The sequence below is a fragment of the Strigops habroptila genome, chromosome 4, assembly GCF_004027225.2.
Source record: "Strigops habroptila isolate Jane chromosome 4, bStrHab1.2.pri, whole genome shotgun sequence".
Taxonomy (NCBI): domain Eukaryota; kingdom Metazoa; phylum Chordata; class Aves; order Psittaciformes; family Psittacidae; genus Strigops; species Strigops habroptila.
In genome coordinates this window covers 9,392,165-9,416,008 of record NC_046358.1, presented here as the reverse complement: position 1 = coordinate 9,416,008, position 23,844 = coordinate 9,392,165, and the positions used below count along the sequence as shown (strand labels likewise).

General features: G+C 41.3%; 3 protein-coding genes and 1 long non-coding RNA gene across 37 annotated transcripts in view; 3 read left to right on the top strand and 1 right to left on the bottom strand.

Annotated features, from left to right (window-relative positions):
* Window positions 1-2,614, top strand: part of ARID4A (AT-rich interaction domain 4A) — a 50,030-nt gene extending 47,416 nt beyond the window's left edge. For all 5 annotated transcript variants that reach the window (XM_030483079.1, XM_030483077.1, XM_030483080.1 and 2 more), the window contains 2 exons: window positions 262-408; window positions 900-2,614. In XM_030483079.1, coding sequence (XP_030338939.1) covers window positions 262-408; window positions 900-1,003 — 251 coding nt within the window. In that variant the 3' untranslated portion in view covers window positions 1,004-2,614. The remainder of the gene's footprint in view (window positions 1-261; window positions 409-899) is intronic.
* A 1,457-nt stretch (window positions 2,615-4,071) lies between these two features.
* LOC115606721 lies at window positions 4,072-17,531 on the top strand. Of its 2 annotated transcripts, XR_003990983.1 has the most exons (4): window positions 4,072-6,238; window positions 6,622-6,787; window positions 7,460-7,591; window positions 14,121-17,531. It is a non-coding gene; the product is annotated as an uncharacterized LOC115606721 (long non-coding RNA). The 2 variants fall into 2 exon arrangements; XR_003990982.1 differs by having other exon boundaries at window positions 4,072-6,787.
* TIMM9 (translocase of inner mitochondrial membrane 9) lies at window positions 11,623-19,223 on the bottom strand. Of its 21 annotated transcripts, none has more exons than XM_030483099.1 (5): window positions 18,690-18,745; window positions 15,226-15,294; window positions 14,804-14,899; window positions 14,254-14,349; window positions 11,623-12,130 (listed from the first exon to the last, which is right to left on the bottom strand). In XM_030483099.1, exons 2-5 carry the CDS (start codon window positions 15,262-15,264, stop codon window positions 11,996-11,998), a joined length of 366 nt encoding a protein of 121 aa, XP_030338959.1. In that variant the 5' UTR covers window positions 15,265-15,294; window positions 18,690-18,745; the 3' UTR covers window positions 11,623-11,995. The 21 variants fall into 21 exon arrangements, with proteins under 21 accessions (XP_030338959.1, XP_030338967.1, XP_030338964.1 ...); XM_030483107.1 differs by having other exon boundaries at window positions 15,226-15,289; window positions 18,690-18,709; XM_030483104.1 differs by having other exon boundaries at window positions 18,627-18,692.
* KIAA0586 (KIAA0586 ortholog) overlaps window positions 18,822-23,844 on the top strand; it is an 84,657-nt gene continuing 79,634 nt past the window's right edge. For 8 of the 9 annotated variants that reach the window (XR_003990975.2, XM_030483073.2, XM_030483074.2 and 5 more), the window contains exons 1-4: window positions 18,822-19,341; window positions 20,852-20,931; window positions 21,987-22,059; window positions 23,191-23,257. Coding sequence is in view for 7 of the 9 variants with exons in the window: in XM_030483073.2 (XP_030338933.1) it covers window positions 19,050-19,341; window positions 20,852-20,931; window positions 21,987-22,059; window positions 23,191-23,257 (512 nt within the window). In the remaining 2 variants the exon portion in view is untranslated. The remainder of the gene's footprint in view (window positions 19,342-20,851; window positions 20,932-21,986; window positions 22,060-23,190; window positions 23,258-23,844) is intronic. The other variant, XM_030483076.1, reaches the window with a different exon arrangement.

The window sequence follows — 23,844 nt, the reverse complement described above, 5'->3', positions numbered from 1 at the left end:
ACAGCTTCTCTGAGCAACCTGTGCCAGTGCCTCACCACTGTCACAGTAAAGAACTTCTTCCTTACATCTAATCTATATCTCCCCTCTCTGTTTAAAGCCATTCCCCCTTGTCCTGTCATTACTTGCTCACAAAAAGTCCCTCTCCAGCTTTCTTGTCAGCCCCTATAGGCACTGGAAGGCTGCTACAAGGTCTGCTATAAGGATTGTATTCGTTTGTGTAAAATCACCTTGATGAAGCTGTTTTTTCTTCCCACTTTTAAGATGAACTAGACAATATGAGCAGCACTGAAAGGATCTCCTTCTTACAAGAAAAACTACAGGAAATACGAAAATACTACATGTCCTTGAAGTCAGAAGTAGCAACCATAGACAGGAGAAGAAAACGATTAAAAAAGAAGGACAGAGAAGGTAACTTTCAGATTTGCTTTATGATTCCCATGAGAAGTTAATTTTCTTGAAAATACATAATTCAAAGCAACTTGAGTTTAATTGGGAGTATTTTTAGGAAAAGAAAGAAAGTGTTATAATCTGTTCGTAGGTATGTGTAGAAAATGTTTATGGCTCTTCAGAACTTGAACCTAACAGCAGCATTCCCTACCTATTTTATAACAGTGTATTAGAAACTTGGATTTCCTAGTGCAAGCTAGGTCTGAGTTTTCAATCAGCGTAATGACTCACCTGATTTATCTTTTCAATTGGCTGGTGATACAGAAAGGGTACAGTTACTCATCCACTTTATGTGAATATAGCAGTGAAAGCACTTGACAAAAAACCTGTATCAGTTTCCTGTGATCATGCTACTACTTTGAGATCTCTTAAACAGCCTGATAAGCAAGGAAACCTTCATTCTGACCTGTACTTCGATAATCTGATGCTGACCTGTTGTTCTATATATTCAGTGTCACATACAGGAGCATCCATGTCATCTGCTTCATCAGACACTGGAATGAGTCCATCATCATCTTCTCCTCCACAAAATGTGCTTGCTGTAGAATGCAGGTGATGCACGTTTCTCTGCCTTGCCAGCAACTTGCTGCCATGGACATAAATCCTGAAATACAACCACAGAAAGCACTCAACTGCTTTGACATTGCCAAGTATATTCTGTACACACTTCCACTGCTGGACTGTACCTGTTCTCCCCTCCTACCCTCTTCTTTTGTTTAATTTACTGTTCAGAGAAATTAAGCTCATTGGTAACTGAAGGTTTGTAGGCACAATGTGACATGCTTGTCATTGTGTTTGGTTTTGTTTTGTTTTTATTAATGCAGAGAAAGGGCACTTATCAAATTTGAAAAGTTATGTCCAATGAAGCATTCAGGTGTTCTAGGGAGATCTTAGAAAAGCAAGTGCACCAAGCAGACATCAGAGTATTATCAAAAAGAATTGAGTAACTGCTGCACTTTTGCCGAGCTGTACGTTAACTCTTGGTGAGTAGTTCCTTTTTGTGGAAGCACTTGCTATACAGAACTGCCAAAGTATGTGTTCAGCAATGTGCCCAGTTTTAAAGGTGTAAATGGGACAAAATAAATTGTGAAAGGAAGTGTAGTTGACTGAAAACTACAGTTGTAATAAGTCTTCCACTTTTTATAGGATTTTTGAGCACACAATTATGCAAATATTTTAATGTTTATTAATGTTTACAGTGGAATTGTGAATAGGTTTTCAGTGGACTATCTTATCCCTTGACAAAAATATTTTGTCTTTTTTCTATGTAATTTCAGAGTTTTTATTTTGTTACAAAAAGACGAAAAATGAAATATATAACAACAGTGAAGTTATTTAACAAGATTTCTAAAGCTGAAATTTTTGTGTAAAATAAGGTATCTTGCAACTTGTTAAATATATTTATTCAGACATTGGATGTTGTATTTTTATGTATTTTTTAAAATATTAATAAAATTGGAAAAAAAAATTCTAGGTTACTTCACTCTTTCGATAAAACATACGTATCAGTTATGGCTTTTAAGGATGTTTTATCCAGCAGCCATGCCTGTATTTCAAATGGGTCTGTCTATGTAGCCTCCACAACATAGATCTGTCTACAGGCATCTGGGTAAAACTATGGCTTTATTTGGAAACTTTGGCAGTCCTAGTACTTACGTTGTTTTGAGGAACAAAATTTATTGGGTTGCCCTTAAGATACTTTGTCACAAGTTCTTATGTTTGCTGTACTGCCGAATGGATTTGCATCTCCCAAAGTTGAGATGCAACAATAAAGTAAAGCAACTGTGTATGCTTTGTCTGTGGATTGTCCCACGGACAGAAAGTTTGTAAATAACTCTTCCAAACCCATGTATTTAAAACAGTTTGCATATACATTATGTATAAAAGTGATTTTTTTATCAATTTTTTTATTCATGTTTGTACATTGAAAGGGGGTCTTAACTCCTTTTTCTGTGTTAAATATGCTGTAGAGTAATAACATAGATGCTCTAGACTGTATATCGGGATATTCTGGTTCACATGGCAGAAGGTCAGAATGAAACACTAGTGATGGCGTAGCATTACTAAAATTGATGTTTCTTGAAATTTCATTTTACAACATTTGTCAACTTGTGATTCCAATTTCTTCCATTTTCGCAGAAAATTAAAGAAAAAGTACTCTTGTAAATGCACTTTTTCTGTCTTTTCTTAAGCAAAGCAGAACTATTTCAATGTAAGAGAAATATGGAGCTCGCTAGACAGCATTAATAAAGGCCATGTTTTAAACATAGGCTTTATATTCTATTTTTATTTAAGTGATTGTTCTTGTAAATGTCTGGACTTACCTAAATAGGAAAATTAATCTCCATAAACTGTTGTAAAGACTTTTTTTCAGAGGTAACTTTTAATGTTAATCTTATAATAGCTATGAATAAAAAGCAATACTCATTTAAAAGGAAATAACATGGGTCACATTTTCTCAGATTATCTTCCACATTTAACAGTCGCAGAAGTCAATTTTAAATTCAGTGAAATAACAGGATTAATTATATCTTATGTAGATACTTAACCTCTGTCTACAAACTGAGTGAGATCTCGGAGGCACATACACTCGCTCAGCACGCACAGGTGGTGGATGAGCTCTTGACCATCTGTACTTCAGCACAGATGTGTATGCTGACTGCTTCTCTGTGCCTCTCAGGAATGTTTAAAATACTGCATGGAAGGCTGAAGGTATGGTTCCATCAAACATGGAAACCATTCTAGCAGACAGTTGCTCCTGGACATAGAGTACTCGCTTCCTGACTTCCTCTTTCCACCTGCTTAGTCACAGACAGATGGACAGACAGACACCCACACGTCCTACATCCCACCCCAGTAACATCTAACATTCCTATTCTGGCAGAACACTAAACAGGCATGGAAAGGTGGACTTTCTGCCAAGCCACTAGCAAAGCCTCTACAATGTTACTGATTTCCTAGTTTTATCTTTCTGGCAAGAAGCCTATCAGTTAGCCAGATTATTCAGTGGATGTTTAAAGTAGTTTCTTATGACATGTAAAGGTACCATAGGGAAAGGAAGATAAACTATCCTGTATAGAAAGTGAAATCAACAGGAAACCCTAATCAGGTCTTTTATTTTTAACTTTACTGTAATCCCCTTATTTCTGCTTTGCTGACATAAATTCCAAAGTGTCTTCCAGTGCCTTGACTGGAAGTTTATGCTGTTGAGGACACAGTAATTATAATTATACTGAATTGGGATTTTTTTTTTTTATAAGAGATTAGGTATCATGCTTGCAAGAGCAAGCAAAAATAAAGCACCCTCTTGGCAGTCTTCATGCTGTTATCCTGCCTTCTATCTTTTACATGTAAGTTATTTCAAGTCTAGTTAGAAGGAAAAAAAATACAATTAAGGTTATGGGATCAAATGCTGTTGAAACTGTTAAAAAAGAAGAGGGCTGCAAGAGAATTCAGACTCCCCCTGCCTTCTGCAATGGATACAAAGAACTGTCAATTTCTGGCAGATTTATTATTTTTTAATTAGCATATCCCTGAAAGTTGGAAAAAGCTTGAAACATTGGCGTACAAGGACATAAGGTAAGAAAAGGTTCATTTCCCTACTTGTTTTAGTTTTTCCTTTCTATAAAGTGCACCAGCTACGTGTATACTAATGAGTTTTTTCTCTCTAACATGTAAGTTTAGCAACACCCAGTTAAATCTCCACTTGTTTCTGATTCCTCTATCAGATTGCTGGTGCTTGAGAAACCTCTTGCTACAACAGTTTGAACAGATCCGGCAGGAGAAGCAGAGATGTCAGAACAATAATAACAAGCCATTATTTCAATAGAGGTTAAACAGATTTACAGTAGTAATTACCAGTAAAAGAAAAGCATAACAAGGGCAAATAAAAGTGTGTTTCTTCATGAAGCATAATGTATCTGACCTTCATGAGGAGTGGCAGAGGCCTTTAATTTGAAGGACAGCAGTAGAAAAGGGGATTAAATCACTTCTTCACTGTTTGTGAAGTTCTGCTTGAATCTAATGGTTTTTAAAGGTGCAGTATTAGAATAAACTAGGCAGAAATTTTTGACATAGATGCATATTCTCATTTTAAGGGTAGGGAGCCACACTGTAATGGCTACCAAAATTACTCAGGATGGCTTTGATGGGGAACTGGAAAAAGAATCTGAATCTAAGGATTGTCAATTCCCAAGTCTCAGACTATTCACTCTTGAGAGCCTTCTCTCTCCAGATTGGTTTGTTGACCAGATGGAATTTCACATTTTAAAAAAATGAATATTGTTATAAAAGGTTCCTCTTTTCCCCATTAAAAATATTATTAGATAGCCGAAGCAGCCAAATGGGATTTCTGGACAGCATTTACTGAAATTCTTTTACAACAGTATTGCTTAGACTTGGTGCTGTTTTCTTTTTTAAAAGCACGTTTGGTTTGATTGCTTGAAACAAATCCGACAGATGACCTGGAAGACCAATTTACAAGCCAAAACAAAAGATGAATCTGTTAACAAAAGTATCTCCAGCTGTTTACTTCACTGTGCCCTTGCATTTTGTGCATTAAAATCTTGGCTATTTTTATTTGTCTGTACTTGGGGTTTTATTATTTGCTACAGTGTTCAGGATAACGACTACCTCTGGAGATGTAAAGAACATAATAAAGCAGTGGAACCAATGGGGATGTTGCCAGAGACTGACTCACTGTAATTCCAGGGCTGAGGAAAAGGATGTTTTATAATTAGCTCACACTTTTTATCAAGCTATTGCCTGCAAATTTTGAGAAAATCTGTCATTCTACCAAATTATCTTCTGACAAATAGAATGATTTTTTTTTTTTTTAGAGGTTTCTGGGAGAGTTTAGAAGTATTCACCTTCATTAGTTACCACCAATTAGCTGGTTTTTACTGGGTTTTTTTTTTTACTTGTTTTGGAAATCTGTGAGTTCCCCAGATTCCATGAGCATTTTTTAGTCTCATGCATTTCCTTGGAGGAATCTATAAATTCAATTTTTCATTCTACAGTGTTACTGGTCTGAATATGTGCTTGTTTCAATGCAGTTGCGTGGTGGATTTTTTGATAAGTTGCAACCTGATGTCAAATACTCACTGCATTGCCGTTTTAAGAAAACTGAAAAGGTAAGACAACCTTAATTGTGAAAGCTGACTGTTTCTCACCCTTTCTAAGAATAGGACTTTCCTGGCTTCCCCTTTGTTTTGAATTACCTCACCACTATTTATGTTACTATTCCTGCTTCCCATTTTCAGAGAAATCCTACTTTCTGTTTCAGAGCAGGGCTGTGCTGGTTGGTTCTGCTTCAGGTCTGCAACTAACTGCTATTTATATTAGTTAGTACCCTTATGCTGTTGCTTATCCTATACCAACAGTTTTCAAAAGTGAAAAAAGCATCTCTGTATGACATTTAATTCACTAGCACAGCTCACGCATGATGAAAAGAACCACAGAAGCATTGCAGGGCTCACCTCTGTGTTTCATTGCTTGCCAGCAAAGAAAATCAGCACTGGAGCTCCATTACAGCTGTGAAAACCTGCAGGTTGTTTATCAGTAGTGTTTGCTTAACTGTCACTCTGAGCCTTGTTAGTGAGGGACAAGGTTATGTGTTGCTGGCAAAGTCTCTTCCTTTCCCTGCTCTTCAGAATAACCAAAGAACATTTTCTGTTCCAGACCTGCCAGTGTCTTCAGCTGTTTCTAAACTACTCCTCCACTAATCCCTCATCTGGGTACAGCCTGACCTAATTTGCTATACTCCTGCCAGTTATGCGTTTCGTAAGGAGAGGTAAGATGTGGGATTTGTATGAAAGGCTTTGTTTTATTGCACAAGGGTGGATTGGTTTTCTTTTCAACAAGCCACTTGTTTACATTTGTGTGCACCTTAAAGCTCTGTCTCTTGATGCTCATTGATTTCTTGAAAACTACTTCTCTTAGGAATGGGTAAGGTTTAAAGTAATTTAAAAAGGAAAAGAAGAAAAAAACGCCAACCCCTTGATTTCTCCTGTTTACACTCTGCTTCCCAATCTCTGTGTGGTGATCCTGTGCCATCCCAGCAGCTTCTCCATGGTGTCCTGCTTTTTACAGCCCAGTTCCCGATTGCCTGCGCTGTGCTGGGTCTCCTATACCCTTGATTTTGACACGCTTCCTTTTCTCTCCATTTCTGTTCAGGGCCCTGTCACGCCGGTGGCTTCAGCTCTGCTGCCTTCCCACAGCCAAGCGGCGCCCCGCCCGCCATGGCCGCACCCGGGTCACCTTTCTCACCTGCCGCCAGCCGCAGCCTGTCGCTTCCCTCTTTGAGACATCTCCCTGCGTGCCCCGAAGGCAATAAGAGCCTGTAAGAAACCTATGGGGTTTGTTTTGTTTTGTTTGTTTCCTCCGCACACACTGGCTGCAGGACGCTCCCTCCCGCCACTGCGCTCAGGTTGGCGGATTCCCACGCCTGAGGAGCGAGTTACCCGGGGGCTCCCCGCCGCCCGCACGGCCCCAGCCCGCCCCTCCGCTGCAGTGGGCCCTGCTCAGGCGGCATTTCAAGGCGCAGGAGCTTAAAAGAGGCAGCGGCCGCCCGGCCCTGAGGCGGGCGGGAGGGTGGACCCGCCGCCATCGCGCTGTGCCCTGCAGCCGCTGCTTGCCCCTGCCCAAGCCGGCGCGCTCCAGTCTGAGGGGAAAGGTAGCCGGTGGGCGGGATCCCCGCGAAGGGCTCTCGGGGCGGTAGGCCGCGGGGGAGGAGGTGGCAGGACCGAAGACCCACAGCTCTTCTCCTGAGGCTCCGCTGCCCGCCCCAGGAGACCCCTGTCTCCCGTGGCGCAGAGGCGCTTTGTCCCCAGCATCTAAGCAGGCCCCACAGCACAGACACGGCAGAAGAGGCGGCCAACACCCCTTTCCTACTGGTAAGGTGGTTAGAGCATGCCTTGCTGCGAAGGACGAGCCGTGGTCCATTCAAGTATTGTATAAGTTCAACTTTTTTTTTTTTTTAAGAGTAATTTAGAGTCTTTCATATGTCTTTCAGTTACATCTGCTTCTGTATGTGAAAAATCCTGGGAGAAACTTGACCATCATTCTACAGTCCTGAACTGCTAAAGCTTGAATGTTGAACACTCCCTGTTGTGTTCACAGAACACCAAAACACTGAAGCATTAAGGTAAAACATAATAATAATAAAAAGATCTAGTAATCTAATATTTAGCAGAATTGTAACTTTATTTAGAGTTCTTTTAATGCTGTCATCTTGAAACTCAAGGTGCAAGCATGATGCGTGTTTAGGTGTCACAAGCTCTCAGTGCTCTTGCAGGTTTTAGAGCTTAGGCCAGAGTCATTGAAGAAATGTTGGAGCTGAGCTTAATGGACTTCCCAAGATTAGAACAGGATTCCACAAATTCTGTGTGCTGATTTCCTAGCCTAGCTAAGCAAAAGAGCTGTTGCTTAAACTCTGGTTCTCAGAGTTAGGTATTTAAGACAATAGAGGAAAGCCGCCTTGCACTGAAGTCATAGCCGTGATTTCTCTCCAGGCATTAGCTGTTTAACCCACCCCTCCCTTACGGAAGACTGTAGTCATGTCCTTTCCTTGCCTCCTAACAGAGGGGTCAGTAGTTGAAGCTCAACAGCAAGTTACAGAAATTAGGACTTTGCTCCTGTCCTTGAGAGAATTCAAGGAACCTTTATTACAATCTTCCAGATAATTGATCTGATTACCACTGATGTACAGGGCATTCTGGAGCAAGCCTCTCATTTAACCCTTCTTGTTGAAAAAGCTTTATTTTGTGTGGGCTGACTAGTAATTGCATGCTTTCCTAGCCTTCTCAGGCATTTTAGAAGGAAGGATCCATGTTTCTGTCTCTGCTACAGTGAACATTACCTCCACATGAACATCTGCTCACTAGCTCAGCTTCCATCAAGCCAGTTTTTGGAGGCTGTGCTCCTGTTGCCCTTTCTGCCCTCCCACCTCCACTCTGTCTTATTTTTTTCACAGCTTTCTCAGTACTCCTTCCTCAGCAGCACCCATTTTCACCATTTGCTGCTCTTTCCATCAGAATTTGTTCCATTCCTGCACCTAACCCAACATGCCCCATCAAGGTGATTCACCTACTCTCCACACTCCTTATCATAAATACTGGATCCGGAGACTAAGCTGTATTCTCATTTTTATTCTGATTTTGGCTGTGCATTTCATTATGCCTTGCAAACTTGAAGCTATTCAAGTGGGGGGATGGAGAACACTCCAGATTAAGCTGTGTCATAGAGGTCAGAATACTCTGCTGGAGGAGAAAACACATAGCCTGCTCTGCCTCTGTAGACATTTCCAGTCTTCATAGACCATCCCAGCCTTCACAGACATCCATCCCGGTGCTGTAGAAATACTAATTCTTGCATTTGCAGTTAAATATTTGTGACAATTGGGTACTGGGAGATCTTGCTCCAAGGAGGAACGACCAGCTGCAACACTGCGAGAATACACACTGACAAAACACTTGAGAGGCACTGTGTCAGGAACCATTCTCAACCCACAAATCCTGTTAACAAAGTCTTACAGGGTGCCATCTTCTAAATAACATGATTTGAGCCCGCTATCAGGATGTGCTGACTCGTCAAGGAAGCAAAGGGAAGTCAAACCTCAGCAAGGCAATTTAACCTTTAAGAAAATCTTCACTGCTGCTTTCTGCACCACCTGGATACTTAGTTATGTGGATGCACTCTATTTCCAAGCTAATAGTATATTTGTATCATCTTTCTTCAAACAGTAATCTGGATTGAAAGGTATGAAAAGATCACAACATTTTTGGAGTGAACTAGAACAAAACTGGTTATACTAAAGAGCAAGCATCTCTGCGCAGCAGTATTGCAACTCATTTTCCACTCTAATTACAGACACATCTGTAAGCAAACTGCAGTCGCTATAAGAACATTGCTTCTGTGGAAGTCAAAAATATTTGTCTGGCCAGCTTCTTACAAGGGTAGCAGCTGTCAACCCAATACTCATGCTTCCAGTGATACCTTTCGTCCCACCAATTTGTTCAGTGAGCACTGGAGTAACATTTTCCCTGGGTAACAGTGAGTTAAAGTAGCTTTAAAACTGGAGTAAAAGAAAACTGGGGAAACTGAAAGTGAGTAATTCATTAACTGCATTCCTCTAACACTTGCTTAACCTTTAGTCCAGTAAATATGTCTTAAATACTTAAGGATCTTAGTACCCCCAAATCTCCACACACTGAAACATGAGGGAAAACCAAAGATTTTTTACCCTCTCCCCGCCTTGATGCCCAAGGAGCTTTGCACAGAAGACCTGAAAATCTTCCAATTCCATCACTTACACTCCAGTCACTTTTCATAGAATCTACTAGGTTGGAAAAGACCTTTAAGATCATCAAGTCCAACTTTTACCCCAGGACTGCCAAGTCCACTACTAAACCATGCCACTGAGGGCCTCATCTACATGGTTTTTGAACACTTCCAGGGACAGTGATTCCACCACTTCTGTTGGCAGCCTGTTCCAATGCCTGAGCACCCTCTCTGTGAAGAAATTTTTCCTAATGTCCAATCTGAACCTCCCTTGGCACAGCTTGAAGCTGTTACCTCTTGTCCTGTTGCTTGTTACTTGGGAAAAGAGATCAGCCACCTCCTAGCTCTATCTTTCAGGTAGTTGTAGAGAGGAGTTTTCTGAGCAACTGTTCTCTTTGCACACCGAAGTACAACAGAAAATGGGATCATTTCAATCATGTGTGACTTTCAAATGTTTAGCAAAAAGACTGCTTTAAAGAAAGCCTTAAATCTTTAATATGGATATATTATTTCTAATTGACCATAACATTGGTGGCCATAACAATGGTAGCAAACAATCTAGACATTATTAGACTGTTATTCTTTTGAAAACACAGGACATCAGAGACTTGCTGCTTTGTTTGGGCTCTTTTTTAGCCTTTACTATTTTACAGTTAGCCATCTCCAAGGTAACAAGGCATAGGCTATGTAGGAAAAAGCTGCAATATGGCTAGTAGAACACACATGTAAATGAGACTGTACGAACACACTTGTTTCTTCCACCTTTGAAAAAAGACACATGAACAGATTTCTGTGGAGAGCTGGGGCAGCTTTAAACAGCAGCAAACAGAACAGCATTCACTGCAAGCAGTAGGCGTACTGTGCTGCTGTCAGGCCTAGTAGTCCACAGCCTGGACAGCTGAAAGCACAGGCAGGAAATTATTGTTTCAAAGTGCTCTTGGAAATTAAAGACTACAGAGAAGGTAATGACAAAAAAGCATGTGGACATATGCCACATGCATCTTCTGTTTCTGCCATTTCTTTTCCTTATTGTCGCCTTTTCACCCAACAACAGCACGTGGTAGCTGACATGAAGTAGCTTTGCTTCACATTACTTGAAATCTCAAAATCAGTATGGTAATCCTGATGTTCAGTTCCTTTTGTTGCTGTATTTGATTAGTTATAAGTAAAATATGCCTGTTAGCTATCATCTCCTGTACTGACAATCTGACTGCAGGATTTCAGCCATCAGAATCCTTTCAACCAAAACCACATCAGAACAGGCAGTTTTCACAGACTTCTCTCTGTACTCACCCAGCAGCAAAAGAAACATCGTTTTGTGCATACCTTGTACTTCCTCTTGGCATTCACGCAATTAAAGGAGAAAACCGCCAGCAAGCTCAGTTGCTTAGAGTGCATCATGCTTGTCTCAGGCAAGGGAGCTGAATTTGGAGGACCCCCAGGGGAAACAAGGAGCTGCCTTGGGTACAAGCACTGCTAATGGTGCACTCACATCCCTTGTAAATGACACGGTGAAGCATGAGGCAAACATAACCTCGGGATAAGGTAGCAGAACATGTCTGCCTACCTGGATTCATTGGTTACAGCAGTTGTCTGCTGTTTATAACCACCCTTGGCTTGATACTCTCACCATCACCATTCTAGAAGAGTCTGAATGATCATGAGGCTCTGTGAGGGTGGCTCAACAGAAGTTCTTCCCAAATTAAGAGAAATTACACATTCACAAAGCCCCAGCTGCTAAAACAAAGTAACTAATTCTGTTATCTAAGAGCAACTTAAAACAGCAATAAATGAACAGAACTCTGTAGTAGCTGAGGAATGAAACCACAGCCAATAAAACACTGCTCAAGCACAGTGTCCTGAAAATGTATTTTGGAAAGAACATACACACAAGTATAGAGTTCCCATTCGTTTTAATTAAATAAAAAAAAGTGTATTTCCCATATTCCATTTCTTTATCTGAATCAGTCCTAGCAGAAAGGAAGCATAACCCTCCCACCACCCTTGAAATTTAAACATACCAGTCTGTGGGCCCTGGAAAAGTTTCTATCAGTATTACTCCATTGTAGGGTGAAAAGGACCTCAGAAAGGCTCCATTACCAGTCCACCATGACTAACTTCTTGTTTAACCCTTCATGATTTCCATTGTCTGAACAGCATCTAGAACTGCGAGTTGCTGGACACGCATCCTGACAGTAGAAAATCCAAAATGTGTTCTTGCCCAACAAACACTGGCATTGCTTGTAAAGTCTGAAGAGAGCACTCTTATCTAACGAGGTGGGCTAAGCAGTCCTGCTTTAGCTGCCAGAGCTTCATTCTGCTGGATGTGGTACTCCTGGAATCTCATGGAGATCCTTTGTGTCATTTTTAAATACTTCTGTAGACAGTGGTCTGAGCAAGTCATCTAGAGGAAGAGGGAAACAGAAGGCTTCAAACAGTAATTAAAACACTTCCCCTAACAAACAGGACCCAAAATGTAATCATATACAGGGATAAACATTGTGATGACTACATCTCATACTCTCTGTTAAGCCCCAAGGTGAGGGCCTAATTGTGCACAGTGGAAAATGAGAAGTTTAGTTTTTGAAGGATGTCTGAGATATCTTTTAATATTAATTCTCATATGATAGTCTTTATGGAAAACATCTCAGACCTAGGAGATACTACCATTTCCTTCTTGGGCTCCTCTGCAGAAATTAAAGTATGTAAAGCATTTTATTTTGCAATAAATAATAAATCTATTAAATTAGTGTCTTTTTAAATTTCTGTTTACAAGCACACATTTTTGACAGCCAGATGTTGTCTACTGTGTGCTAGCTCAGTTTAACCTTTTCTGACCTAGTTCCTATTAGCTCTGTCAGTCTTCTTGCACCTCCTTGGTTAACCTGCAGAAAAGCAACCAGAGTACCCTCAAGTTCTCAGTCAGCTGGACAGGGAAATAAATACCAGGGCCTATTCCACCCATGGTAGTATTTTTTAAATTTAGAGGTTTGGGTTTTTTTTTTTTTTTTAAATGTAAAGAAAGAGTTATGAGATGGTTTCCGAGCAACAGTTTTATCAGTTGGGTATTGTGCATTGTGGTTCTAAACCTTGCTATCACTGTACAAGTTAGCAAATTCATATAGAAAGGAAAGACAGCAAATTTGCCTGATTACTAGAAAACCTGAAATTGCTTTGATTCTGCTTAGCATGGAGGGATGTGAAAAGCAGAAGGGCTAAAAATGAACAAGAAAAAACACATGCAGCTATGCACACCACCCGTCCTTCTCTCTCCTTGACCTGGCATCAGCTATGGCAAAACCTGTTGAGCAGGAGTTAAGTTCCACTAGGAAACAAATTCTGGAACTACCCCAAGCCACTGCTCCCAGAGGGTGTGGTATTGGTGATATGGCCTGGGGAAGTCTAGACTTGCAGTGCAGACTTGCTGTAGGGAAAGAGGTCAGAAGCTGTTGTTTCAAAGGGAGATCCTCGAAGGAGATTCATGGAGGTATTAATTATTTAATAAGAAACTACAACTTTGAAGAGAAACCTAGGAATTCCCGTATGAGATCAGACCAGTGGTGCATCTAGACCACTGTGTTTCCAGCAGGAGCCAGAGCCAGATGCTCTGCAAGAAACCCTGTAATGGATAATTATGGGCAAAACTTCCCATCAGAAAGATTCTTCCTAGCCTTTGATGTCTTCTGTGCTACTGACATGGTCCCTTTGCAGACCACAGAAAGAAAAAAAAAAAAAAAAAAAAAATCTAAGAGTATTTTTTGGGTCTAAATAATCTTTAATTCCCCTCCAAAGAGCGTTCTTTGGTTTTGGATCTCAGTTCTTCAATGAAAGACTATATGAATTGCTACTTTTAAAGAAATTCTAGTAACACTTTGGGTAGCAGAAGAAAGAAGTGTAATCCTCTAATGGAAATCAAATATCGTCCAGGAAGGTAAAGAGTTGTGCTGCTAACACCTCTGCCAGTTCTGTTAACTGACACTCCTTGTATTGTTCAAGCCATTCAAAATGACTTGGTAAAAGATAGTAACAAGACCCTATCTAGAATAATTCTGATCTTCTATAGACAATAAAAATTCTGTTAAAGCAGATGCAGAGAAGATCAGGGAAACAAGGAACCCATCTTGGGAAGGTAAGAGAGCTTTGTTTAGCGCAGCAGAACAAAAGCTGAAAGGAGACATGATTTTTACCTGCGCTGAGGAGTTAAATCCAAGGAGGCAGAAAATGCTCAGTGGTTAGTTTAAAACTTCAGGTCGTTTTTTCTGCCAGCAGAGTCATGCAAAGTTTATTAGACTTTTAACCAACAAAATTATGAGCTTCTGAAACAGCCTCTCAACAGGAGAGGAGAGGCAAAACCCATGCAACTAATCTAATTGAGAGCTTAATCTTTTTTGCAGATGTCTGTGATGGAGCTCCCTGCAATGCAGAGAAGTGGATTTAACAGCCAGAGCTCTGGAGGCCTGCGTTTCTGCGGCTCACTACAAAGCATGGAACGTAGGCAGGTAAACAAGTATTTCAGTAGGATTCTACCTTCAAAGAATGAGATGCAGGCTGTAGGTAGGCAACTTCCATGTCCATAAAGATACCATCCATCAGAAGTTGAGGCACAAGAACCTCCACTGACAGCTCATAGAATGAAATACACAGAATTGCGATAAGAAGCCAATATTCAAGTGAGATCAGGAAGATTCCCTTTGGGTACATACTGAAAAGACAACAATGACAAAACCTCAAGAGGTCCTAGCCCATAGTTTGTCTGTAGCTGATGATCTTAACACATGAAAAGCACTTGACCTTGGTGGTTTGGTTGATTTCTTTTTGCAAACAGACTGTTAGGGTGCAAAGAAGTATCTGGCATCACCTTGGACATATTTGGAGAAGCAAAACTACAGACAATCCATTTTTTCCACTAAGTCACTTCCTTTCTAACTTGGAAGCTACATGCCAGACACCTATACTCCACTAAAGACTGCTACCTACTTTTTTAACTAGTTGAAAGATCAAAATTCCCTAAATTGCTTCTGAAATTTGAATGCCATACAGCAATTCTACCAAAGGGTCATTAAAAGCATTTACCTACCTCTTCTGGTTTAACTTCTCTGCTAGTGAAATCTTTTATGCAATCCAGGAAGCAGTTTTCTGTAATTTTATTGTATGTTCCAAGAAACTCCTTGAACTATAAATAAAAATTGGACAATGAGTATTAAGAAAAATTTCTACATTAACTTTTCTTATGCACAGCTGCGTGGGCCATTTGGTGACAGTAACATTTCAAGAACGAGTCAGTAGAAAAATTTACTATTAGTCAGAAGATGTCAGCACCAAATGCTGCTAGTATTCAAATCAGATACTATGCTGTGTCTGTCAATGGCCCAAATGTTTAAATTTTGGTTGCTATAGAACTAGTCTTAACTCAGGTAACAAATTTTTGTCCTTCTCCATGCCGTACACATTTTACTCTCCGTGACAAAGTAGCCACCACTCATGAATACAGCATCTTACCTGCTTGATCTGATCAGCTTCTGAGATTTGTCCAGCCATATTCTTCTGCCTGTGATTGTGTCACCTGTTCTGAAGACAAAAGTCAAGTTTCACACAAAAATCATATATATGAACTGCAGCATTTTACAACAGAATGGAATTTTATATTGTGTGTTTAATGCAACTTTGCTAGCAAACTTTCAAGCCATCCACTTGAAGGAAAGTTATCTATTTTAAATGCACTCAGTTAAAAATACCCAGGCATGAAACCTTCACAGATACACCTGTTAACTACTGTCCTTTTTAAGCCTTTCAAACAGTTATAGAATAATTTTTTTAATCACTTTAAATGCTATAAATGCTTTCAAACTCACACAGTAGAACTAGTGGAGTTCTACTGTGGAGTGGGAGGGAGAAGCAAGCAACAATATTTTCTAGCCTTATAGTTTCAGTGACTTTAGATGCCATCTGTAAAGACAGTAACGAAGAAAGGCAAGTATAAGAATTGTAGCCACTCTGAATAAATGCAGCATAAGCCAGCGTGCAGAGATGCAGATGCCTGGTTTCTATGTAGCTACATTCTCACCAAACACTTAAACTGGAGCAAATGTTCTGGTCATTGAACATAGTGAATTAAATGTAAAAAAACACAGAAGAATGAGAATGGCCTTAAAGGAAGTGAAACACACAAAGAAAAAGGGAAGAATGAACAACCATGGATCCAAGAATTTAAGTGAGCATCCTCAAGGAAGACTCACATTCCTAATCCAACACAGTAAATAAGGCTTGAAAGCATCCCTGCTGGTTTCCTAGAAGAATACTGAAAGATAGTCTTCCTTTTCCCTTAATTTACACATTGTCTAAGACCTATCCCAGATTATAATGCAAACTAATATTACATGTTAACAAGAAAAAGATCCTTCAGTTTAATTCACATCAACTTGTAGGAGAAAAATTAGCACTGAAGTGCAATTTCTTTGTGAAAAAATTCGTTCAGCCCTCTAGCAAGGGCTACTTACAGTTAATCCTGTATTACGTTTTGCCAAATATTGAGCAAGACATTAATTTAGAAAGCTTAAACTATTCCAGTTTCTTGGCAGGGGTAAGGGAGAGGGTAAGCAAGCCTTCCGACACGAACAAAGAGACAATAATAATTTGTACAACAGAAAGAAAGCTAAGCAACTAAAAACAGCACTGTGGAGCTCTCACAAGTGCGCACTCTACCAACACTCCCTTCCAGCAGCAAAGGGATTATAACATCTGCTTTTTAGCAATATGCTTTGCCACTGCACAGGAAGCCGGTTCAGGGACTGGAGACAAAGAGCACATGATATTATTAGATTTAAGATGCATACCTCCATAACCAAGAATTCGTCGTGGGCAGATAAGTTGCACAGGTTACTCTTAAGGAGAGCCTATGGTTGCTTAGAAGGGGCTACTCAGGTTAATGTACTATTCTGTTTTAGGAGAATTGGACATTACTTCGATTTGGGAAAACTAATGAAAATGGATGGAGATCCTGCTTGCCATTTCTCAGCCTATTAGAAGGAAAATCAGTGACAATTCTATAAAGTCAGATTAAGTAGATTATTAAACAGAGAGTTAGAAAACACAGACAACAGGAAAGACTTTTGTCCTCTCCCAAACACAGACAGTTAAAGGCTTCAACTGTCAGTGCTGTTTTCTCACACTCAGTATTGCTTCGTTATGCTTGTTTGTAACAAACCTCATCTTTTTGTTGTTCTCCGGCTAGTTTGGCAAGCTTAAATTCAGATTTACTGAACTGCAGTTCCACAAAGCTTTTACACTTGCACGTGGGAGATAGCTCTGATTTAAATCAGCACAAAGACACTATCTGATTTTAAGTGTCTGAAAGTCTTGTCCCTCTCCAGGTATTTTACACTTTCCACACAGCTGGCAGTGAAATGTGTGGCTCTACTGCACCTTTTCAGTAGCTATAAATTACAGATAGTTGCCTTAACATCTAAAGCTGCACTACCTAAACATTCCCAGAATATCTGGTTTATTCTTAAAGTCTGTTAAATGTACCATTTCAGGTTTTCCTGTTCTTTGTCCCCTTTCTCTCCAGCCTGTGGAACAAGAGAAAATAGGTGACAGAAGAGCCCATTACAGGGCTCTGCACCTCAGCTAACACACCACAGAGCTTGCAGAGCTGCTCAAACAACTCCAGCAAGCTTCAGGTTGAAGCCTACAGAGCCTGGATTACTCTCCTCTGGGCTCAACGTGGTTTGAGAATTTAGCATTGAGCTTTTAAACATGTCATGATGAGGAAAGCAGTTATCTCTGAATAAACTTCTGTAACAAGGGCCACATGGTCTGGATGTGCTGGTTCACCAGGAAAGTACCCACAGCCAGGAAGTCTCCCTTCTTGAAGGCCCTAGAGCTCTTCCATGAAACTATGAAAAACCGCATACCTATGAAATGAGCAGGCTGCAAAACTAATCACATAAAATTCAGGGCAAGAGGCAATTTAACACTGAGCCCGCAGTGCTGTGTGCCTGAGCAACAAGCCCAGCTCTCCCTCCTCCCAGAGCAGGTCGGGCTGCTTTCCTGGACAACAGTGCTGCAACACAGTTACAAAAAGGTTTCCTCCTCATTTCACATGCTAGTTTCAGCGTTTGGAGGCACATGGTGAGATGAGAAAGGGACTGGTCACAAGGTGACTGGATAATAGGATGTACCTGGTGCACAGATTATGATCATTCACAATCTCACGGCTGTGGGCTAGACCCTGTTCTGAAGACAAGAGAGATCAATAGCAGAAGAAAACTTCCCAAGGCCAAAGTTACGATAGTCAGTCTGAAATCAGACACCTGAGAGGCTCTTTAAACAGGCAGAACACACACCAGGGTGACTGTCCTGGGAGAAAACACGTGTTTTTCCATAAGCGATTTCCTATCTAAGTTAAGTTAGGTGAGGCCTCACTGATACTTTTGACACAATAACATCAACTCCTGCCCTGAAGTGGCTGGAGAGAAAACAATTTCACCGTGGTTTTGAACACTTGCCTCGCTTTTTTAAACTACATCCTTCAGTTCTTACTGTCAAGGGCACCTTGAGCTTCTCTGCCCAGGGAGACCCCCCACTAGGCCAAGCCCCGATCAACAGCCTCTGTACGGGTACGGGAGCGCCCTCTCCTTCCCTCCCTGCAAGCCGAGCGACAGACACCGGCGCTGGGACAGCTCCAGAAGCGGGACGAGGTTTTCTTCACCCACAGGAGCTCTTTCACCCCTCACTCCCATCGAGCCCAGCCCAGTCCGCCCCGGAAGCGGCCGGCCCCGGCCTGCCATACCTCACCGCCTAAGGGCCCTGCCTGAGGGCCCCGCCAGGGCCATACCTCCCGCCCGCAGCGGCCCCTCAGGAGCGGCGGCGCGCGCGCGCGCGCGCACTCACTCACTCACCCGTCCGCCCACCGCGCGCGGAGCCCGCACCGCGGGAAGGAGAATCAGCGGGCGCAGACTTACCGACACGTTTACACTCCCGCCGGAAGCGGGCGGGGCTCGGGAGCGGGTTTCCTTCCGGACACTGTTGGGGAGCGGTCTGCGCGCACGCGTGAGGGGCTGCGGCGGGGCGCCGTTGCCATGGCAGCGGGCGGTTCCGGCGCGGGGCGGCGGGCGGGAGGGACTCTGGGTCCGGCGGAGCGCTGGGCACCGCGGCCGTGCCCGGGACGCGGCGGGAGGCGCTTCCCGGAGCCTCTAGGCCGCTTTCCTTGCGCGGGAGCAGGCGGTGGGGCGGCTGCCGTCTCAGCGCCCGGCCCGCAGGGATGGCCTCTTTGTCAGGGTGCTGCTTTGAGCTCCCCTCCGGAGCTGCGTGACGAGATCCTCATGGACACGGAAAGCAGCTCCAGCCTCAGCCCGGACTCCTTGACCAGCCTCACGGCGGGCGACGTGCTCATTCACTCCACAGGTGTCCACAGGGAGACGCCCGCTGAGGCCGCGGCAGCGGCTGGTGGCTGCGTGAGGAAAGTGACTGTCGCTGTCAAGAAGCTGTGTGAAGCGCTTCCTCCGTGCCAGGCCGCCGCTGCGGCTGTGCCTGACCGCGGACCGCCCTGCGCTCCCGCCGCGGTGCCAGCGAGCAGAGCCCCGCGCGGGGCAGTAACCCCCGGCCCCCCCGCAGGTGCGTGATTTACCGCGAACTCGCAGCTTCGGTCCGAGCTAAACCCGCTGTGTAGTGTTTTCAGTCATGCAGCAGCTTCATAACTAAGGAATGTTTTCCTTCTGAAAATTCCAGCACTCTTTCAAAAGCCGTGTTTGTCTGTTTGTGTTCCCGAGCTGTGTTTTGCACGTGAAAAGCGGGTTGTGCAGGGTGAGGTGGTCAGTCAGCTCTGTTAACAGAACTCCAGCCCTGACTCCAGATTCCAAGTCCTTAATTATTCAGTAACTCTCACCTTTATCATAGAATCATCATAGAGTGGTTTGGGCTGGAAGGGATGTTAGAAATCATCTACTTCAACCCCCCTGCCACGGGCAGGGGCACCTTCTACTAGACCAGGTTGCTCCAAGCCCTGTCCAACCTGGCCTTGAACACTGCCAGGGATGGGGCAGCCACAGCTTCTCTGGGCAACCTGTTCAATGTGTTACCACCCAAACAGTGAAGAACTTCTTCCTTATATCTGTTAATTTCACAAATATACTGGGCAGGAAAGTTTTAGGCAGCATCAGAGGGTGAAACAGTGTATGTGTTCAGGGACCTAAATAAGAAAGTTAAGAAGATTGGTGCCTCTCCAGTCTGTCACAGTTTTTAATGCAGTTTGTAGCTCACTGTTTTAGACACCATATGTATCTCTTTAATTTCATGCCCAAAGTATAGTCAGCAAGCAAATTTGTGCCAAACAGAATATTGCTTCTGCCAACAAACAGCTTAGAGTAGTCCCGATATTTGGGCCTTTTTAATGTTTTTTTGGAATTGTGTGAATTATTTTGTGGTTTTATACTGGAAGAAATCAGAAGTCTTTTAGAGACTTCTCCTGTTTCTCTGTTTCTTTAAAGATGACTTTTTCTGGAGAGTTTGAGCTAGTAGATGTTCAAGATAGATCTGTACAAGCTTGCCTTTCTAAAGCAGTGTTTATTGGACACTTGTAATAAATATTAAATGTTGGAAGTAGGCATTCCAAGAAAATTATTCAGCTCTAGTCTTTTTCAATCTGCAGAGTATTTGCAGATTTTATGAAACAATATGAGTTTCAGAGCTGGTCAATTAAACACTATTCAGAAGTTTCTCTGCTGTCTACCATTTCCTTGTTAAAGCTATTTTTCTTTGTAATCTTGGGAAACAAACAGGCTAACCCTGCCCCTCCAGCTTGACACAAACAGCATACACAGGTCAACTGCCTGTACCAATGAAGCTCACGCAGATGAGTAAGCAAATGAAAAAAAATAAATTGCATCCTTTTCTGCAACTTTTTTAGCAAACTATTTTAGTAGTATTAAGTAAATAATTTGAAGTCTTTTTTTTAATAGTATGAGACAGTAGTGATGTATCATGTACTCTTCAAATTCATAACTGACACAGTCCATGCTACTTATCTCAATACAGGCAGAGGAAATGTTGAGGTTTGGGTTAGTCAAGGTATGTTGAAAATGAATAACGAATCATTATGATCACAGTAGAACTGCTTGTATTTTAGGAGTCTCAAGTACTAAAGGACATCCAGAACGTCTGCTTTCAGTGGAAAGTTCTAAAGAGCCCATGTTTTTATCACAAATGGTAAGAAACGGTTAGTGTTGCTTCCTGCAGTCCTGAACTAAGAGAACAGAAGTTTAATAGAAATTGCAGCTTCTGTAAAAGCATCTCAGATCTTTGGCTCAGCTTCTGCACAGGAACCGTGCAGCTGCTTTCATCTTTGAGTTGCTGCTAATGTGATATTAATGCTGAAGTGTTTAGAGGGGCTTTGTCTACTGCTGCCTGTTGCATAATTAATACTAAAGCTTCTTTTAAATTTTAGTGTAATTGATTACACATTGCACAATATCTGTTAAAAACCTAAAACTGCAGATTTTTTTTTCCTCTTCATATCATAGATAGTGAAATGGTCATTAGTTTATATGGAACTCTTTAATACTTACAATTAAAAGGCTCATTTCCTTTTGATTTGTTTGTTGTGCCTGACATAGAGTGGAAACTTGTCTCTAGGGCATCCATATGTCAATAAGCATGCATGAGGATAAAATTAACCCATGCTGTGAAAGGACTGCAGTAGCACCTCTGCATGACTTGAAGTAGAACTAGTGAGCTGAACAAGTGTCAAAAGTATGGTAGAGTACTCCACCATCAAATAAGTAAGAGATTTTTACCTTCCTAACTTGGCTTTGTGACTGCTTGGAGACTGATTATTCATGGACTCCACTTTGAGAAAATTCAGCTCTGTCCCTTCAGTTACATAGTCGTGTATGCTTCATTCTTTGTGTATGAGCGTTCCTGAATTGAGATTAATAGCTTGTATAAACTTAACACATATGTCATTTCACTACTACTTCTTTGGCCATAAATGAGGAGAATTCACTTACTCAACACTGGGAATATGTACTTTTAATTTTAATTGTGTTTCTGGGGTTTTTGTCACTAAAATGTAATGTGAATTCTTGACCACAAAGTCCAGATGATTCTGTAGTAGAGATCTTAACACATCTTGTTCCAAGACCTTGTGTTAAGAATGTGGAGATGCTTACATTTCTGTGATCAGCAATTCCATCTGCTTCTAACATTGTGGCCACTGATCCAGAGGCTTTGATGTATGTTTTTCTGCTCTTCTTGTTCTGAAGGATTATCCTAGAGAAGCTGCAGAACAAGAAGATCCTTCACTGCTACTGAAGGAAGATAGCAGAAGACCTGAAGGTGAGACATATTGATGTACTGCTACAGCCCCGTTTTTGTAATAAAACTGATTAATTGGGGTAAAATTGAGCTTTCATTTTATTTTGGGTATTTTTCTTCAATGTAGAAACTTTAGAGTGAAAATATTCAAATGTTTCTTTGCAAATTTTACTTCATTCTTGCTGGCATTACACTGCCTTATGTAGCTCTTTTGATTAACTGAGAGGGACTTCTACTAGTGCACCACAGTGTTGAAATTCCTTTTAATAACTGAAATATTCATGTCTCTGAATAGAGAATTTTGGCGGGTGGAGGGGAAACACCTTGTTTGGATGCATTTTATTGTTGTAATTGTACTACAAATGCAACCTGTACCATAGAAAGTATCTTTTTAATCCTTAAGAATCTAAGAAATCACATTGTCGCTGCTTTTTCCTTTGACTTCTGAATCTGCCAGTTTCACATGCCAGACACATGCCAGTCAGTTTCAATCAGATTTTGGGAAGTGAAGACCTTTTAAATAAAATACACTTCTGCAGGTTTCTTGGATATCTGTAGCTTTGTAGAGGAAAGAAACACAAATCAATACTTCTGTTTAAGGCAAAAAATCAATACTTTAGTTTCATCTTTTATGCACACAGAGGCAACAACTAGCTGGCTTGTCAGCATGTGTGTACTAGCTGTGTATAATCAGCGGCAGGGGAACACTGAACCTTCCACATTTTGGTTTGTTACCTCTGCCCAGCAAACAGTGGATGAAGGAGAACCTGCAATCCTTTTAGCATAATTTAAAGGTGTTAAGAAAACTTGCGATTTGTTGTGACTGCAGGAGACTCATATCAACAGTTAGAATTTGCAGGGTTTTATTGAGTGGGTTGTCTGAGCTCCAGTTACCCACAGATTTTATGAAGATACGGTACTGTCATTTTCACAGCGTCAATACTATATAAAATTATGTTAAGTGAATCCTACTCTTACTCTCATCGTGATTTAAGTCTGCTACATAGTGAAGGGAAACAATTTGTTATTACAGTAAATAGTGTGCTTTGTGTAGGCAACACTGCAGCAAAATTGTACGTGTTGAAATCATGCTTAAATAGACATTTGGTGTCAGTTAACTTGACGACATATGTTTTGTGTCCTTCCCTACAGGTGATGTTGTTATTTCTCAATATGCTACTGGCCAGAAAGAGGCTTTGAGAGCAGTGTTAAAGCAAAAGTAAGTATGTTGAAGTTCTTGGCATGTCGGCAGTTCTATTTCTGTACAGATGTTGTATTTCCTCAGTCTGTGCCAAAATGCATAGCTGGTAAGGAAAAAAATATTCTTTATTGTTCCCTGTTAATATTCTTTTTCTGTCTGTGAAGGTGTTTTCAGTTTATTTTATCATTCAGAGCTTACTGGAGTATGTTGGTTATTATGCATATTGTTGGTAATGCCTTTAGACTATTTGAATTAATGATTTCATGATACAAGAGTCAAGCAAGATCAGCTCTGATAGAGAATCCAGTTTGCATCAAACCCATATAATATTTTAAAGACAGATAAGGACACATACTGTTTATCCATTGGCTGGAAATCTGGAAGATCAGAAATTTAGTTGACTTTGCTGCTAGTGAGTGCATTGAACTTTGCCATCCCCATCACAGGGATGTGCCTTTCATATTAAAATCTGTAATGCGATCCTTTTAAATTCCTTGTGTCATGCTAAAAAATGAGAATAAAGTTGTTTCTTAGGTGTCGAGAGCATCAAGGAGAAATGCTTATGTAGGTAGTGATATTGATGATACATGTGGGAAATCATTTGC

Coding starts and splice junctions, on each gene's coding strand:
- TIMM9 (XM_030483099.1), bottom strand. CDS start 15,264: ATGGCTGGACAAATCTCAGAAGCTGATCAGATCAAGCAG. Junction 14,900..15,225: donor AAGCTGATCAGATCAAGCAG/GTAAGATGCTGT, acceptor TTTTATTTATAG/TTCAAGGAGTTTCTTGGAAC. Junction 12,131..14,253: donor CTGCATCTCATTCTTTGAAG/GTAGAATCCTAC, acceptor CTCTTCCTCTAG/ATGACTTGCTCAGACCACTG.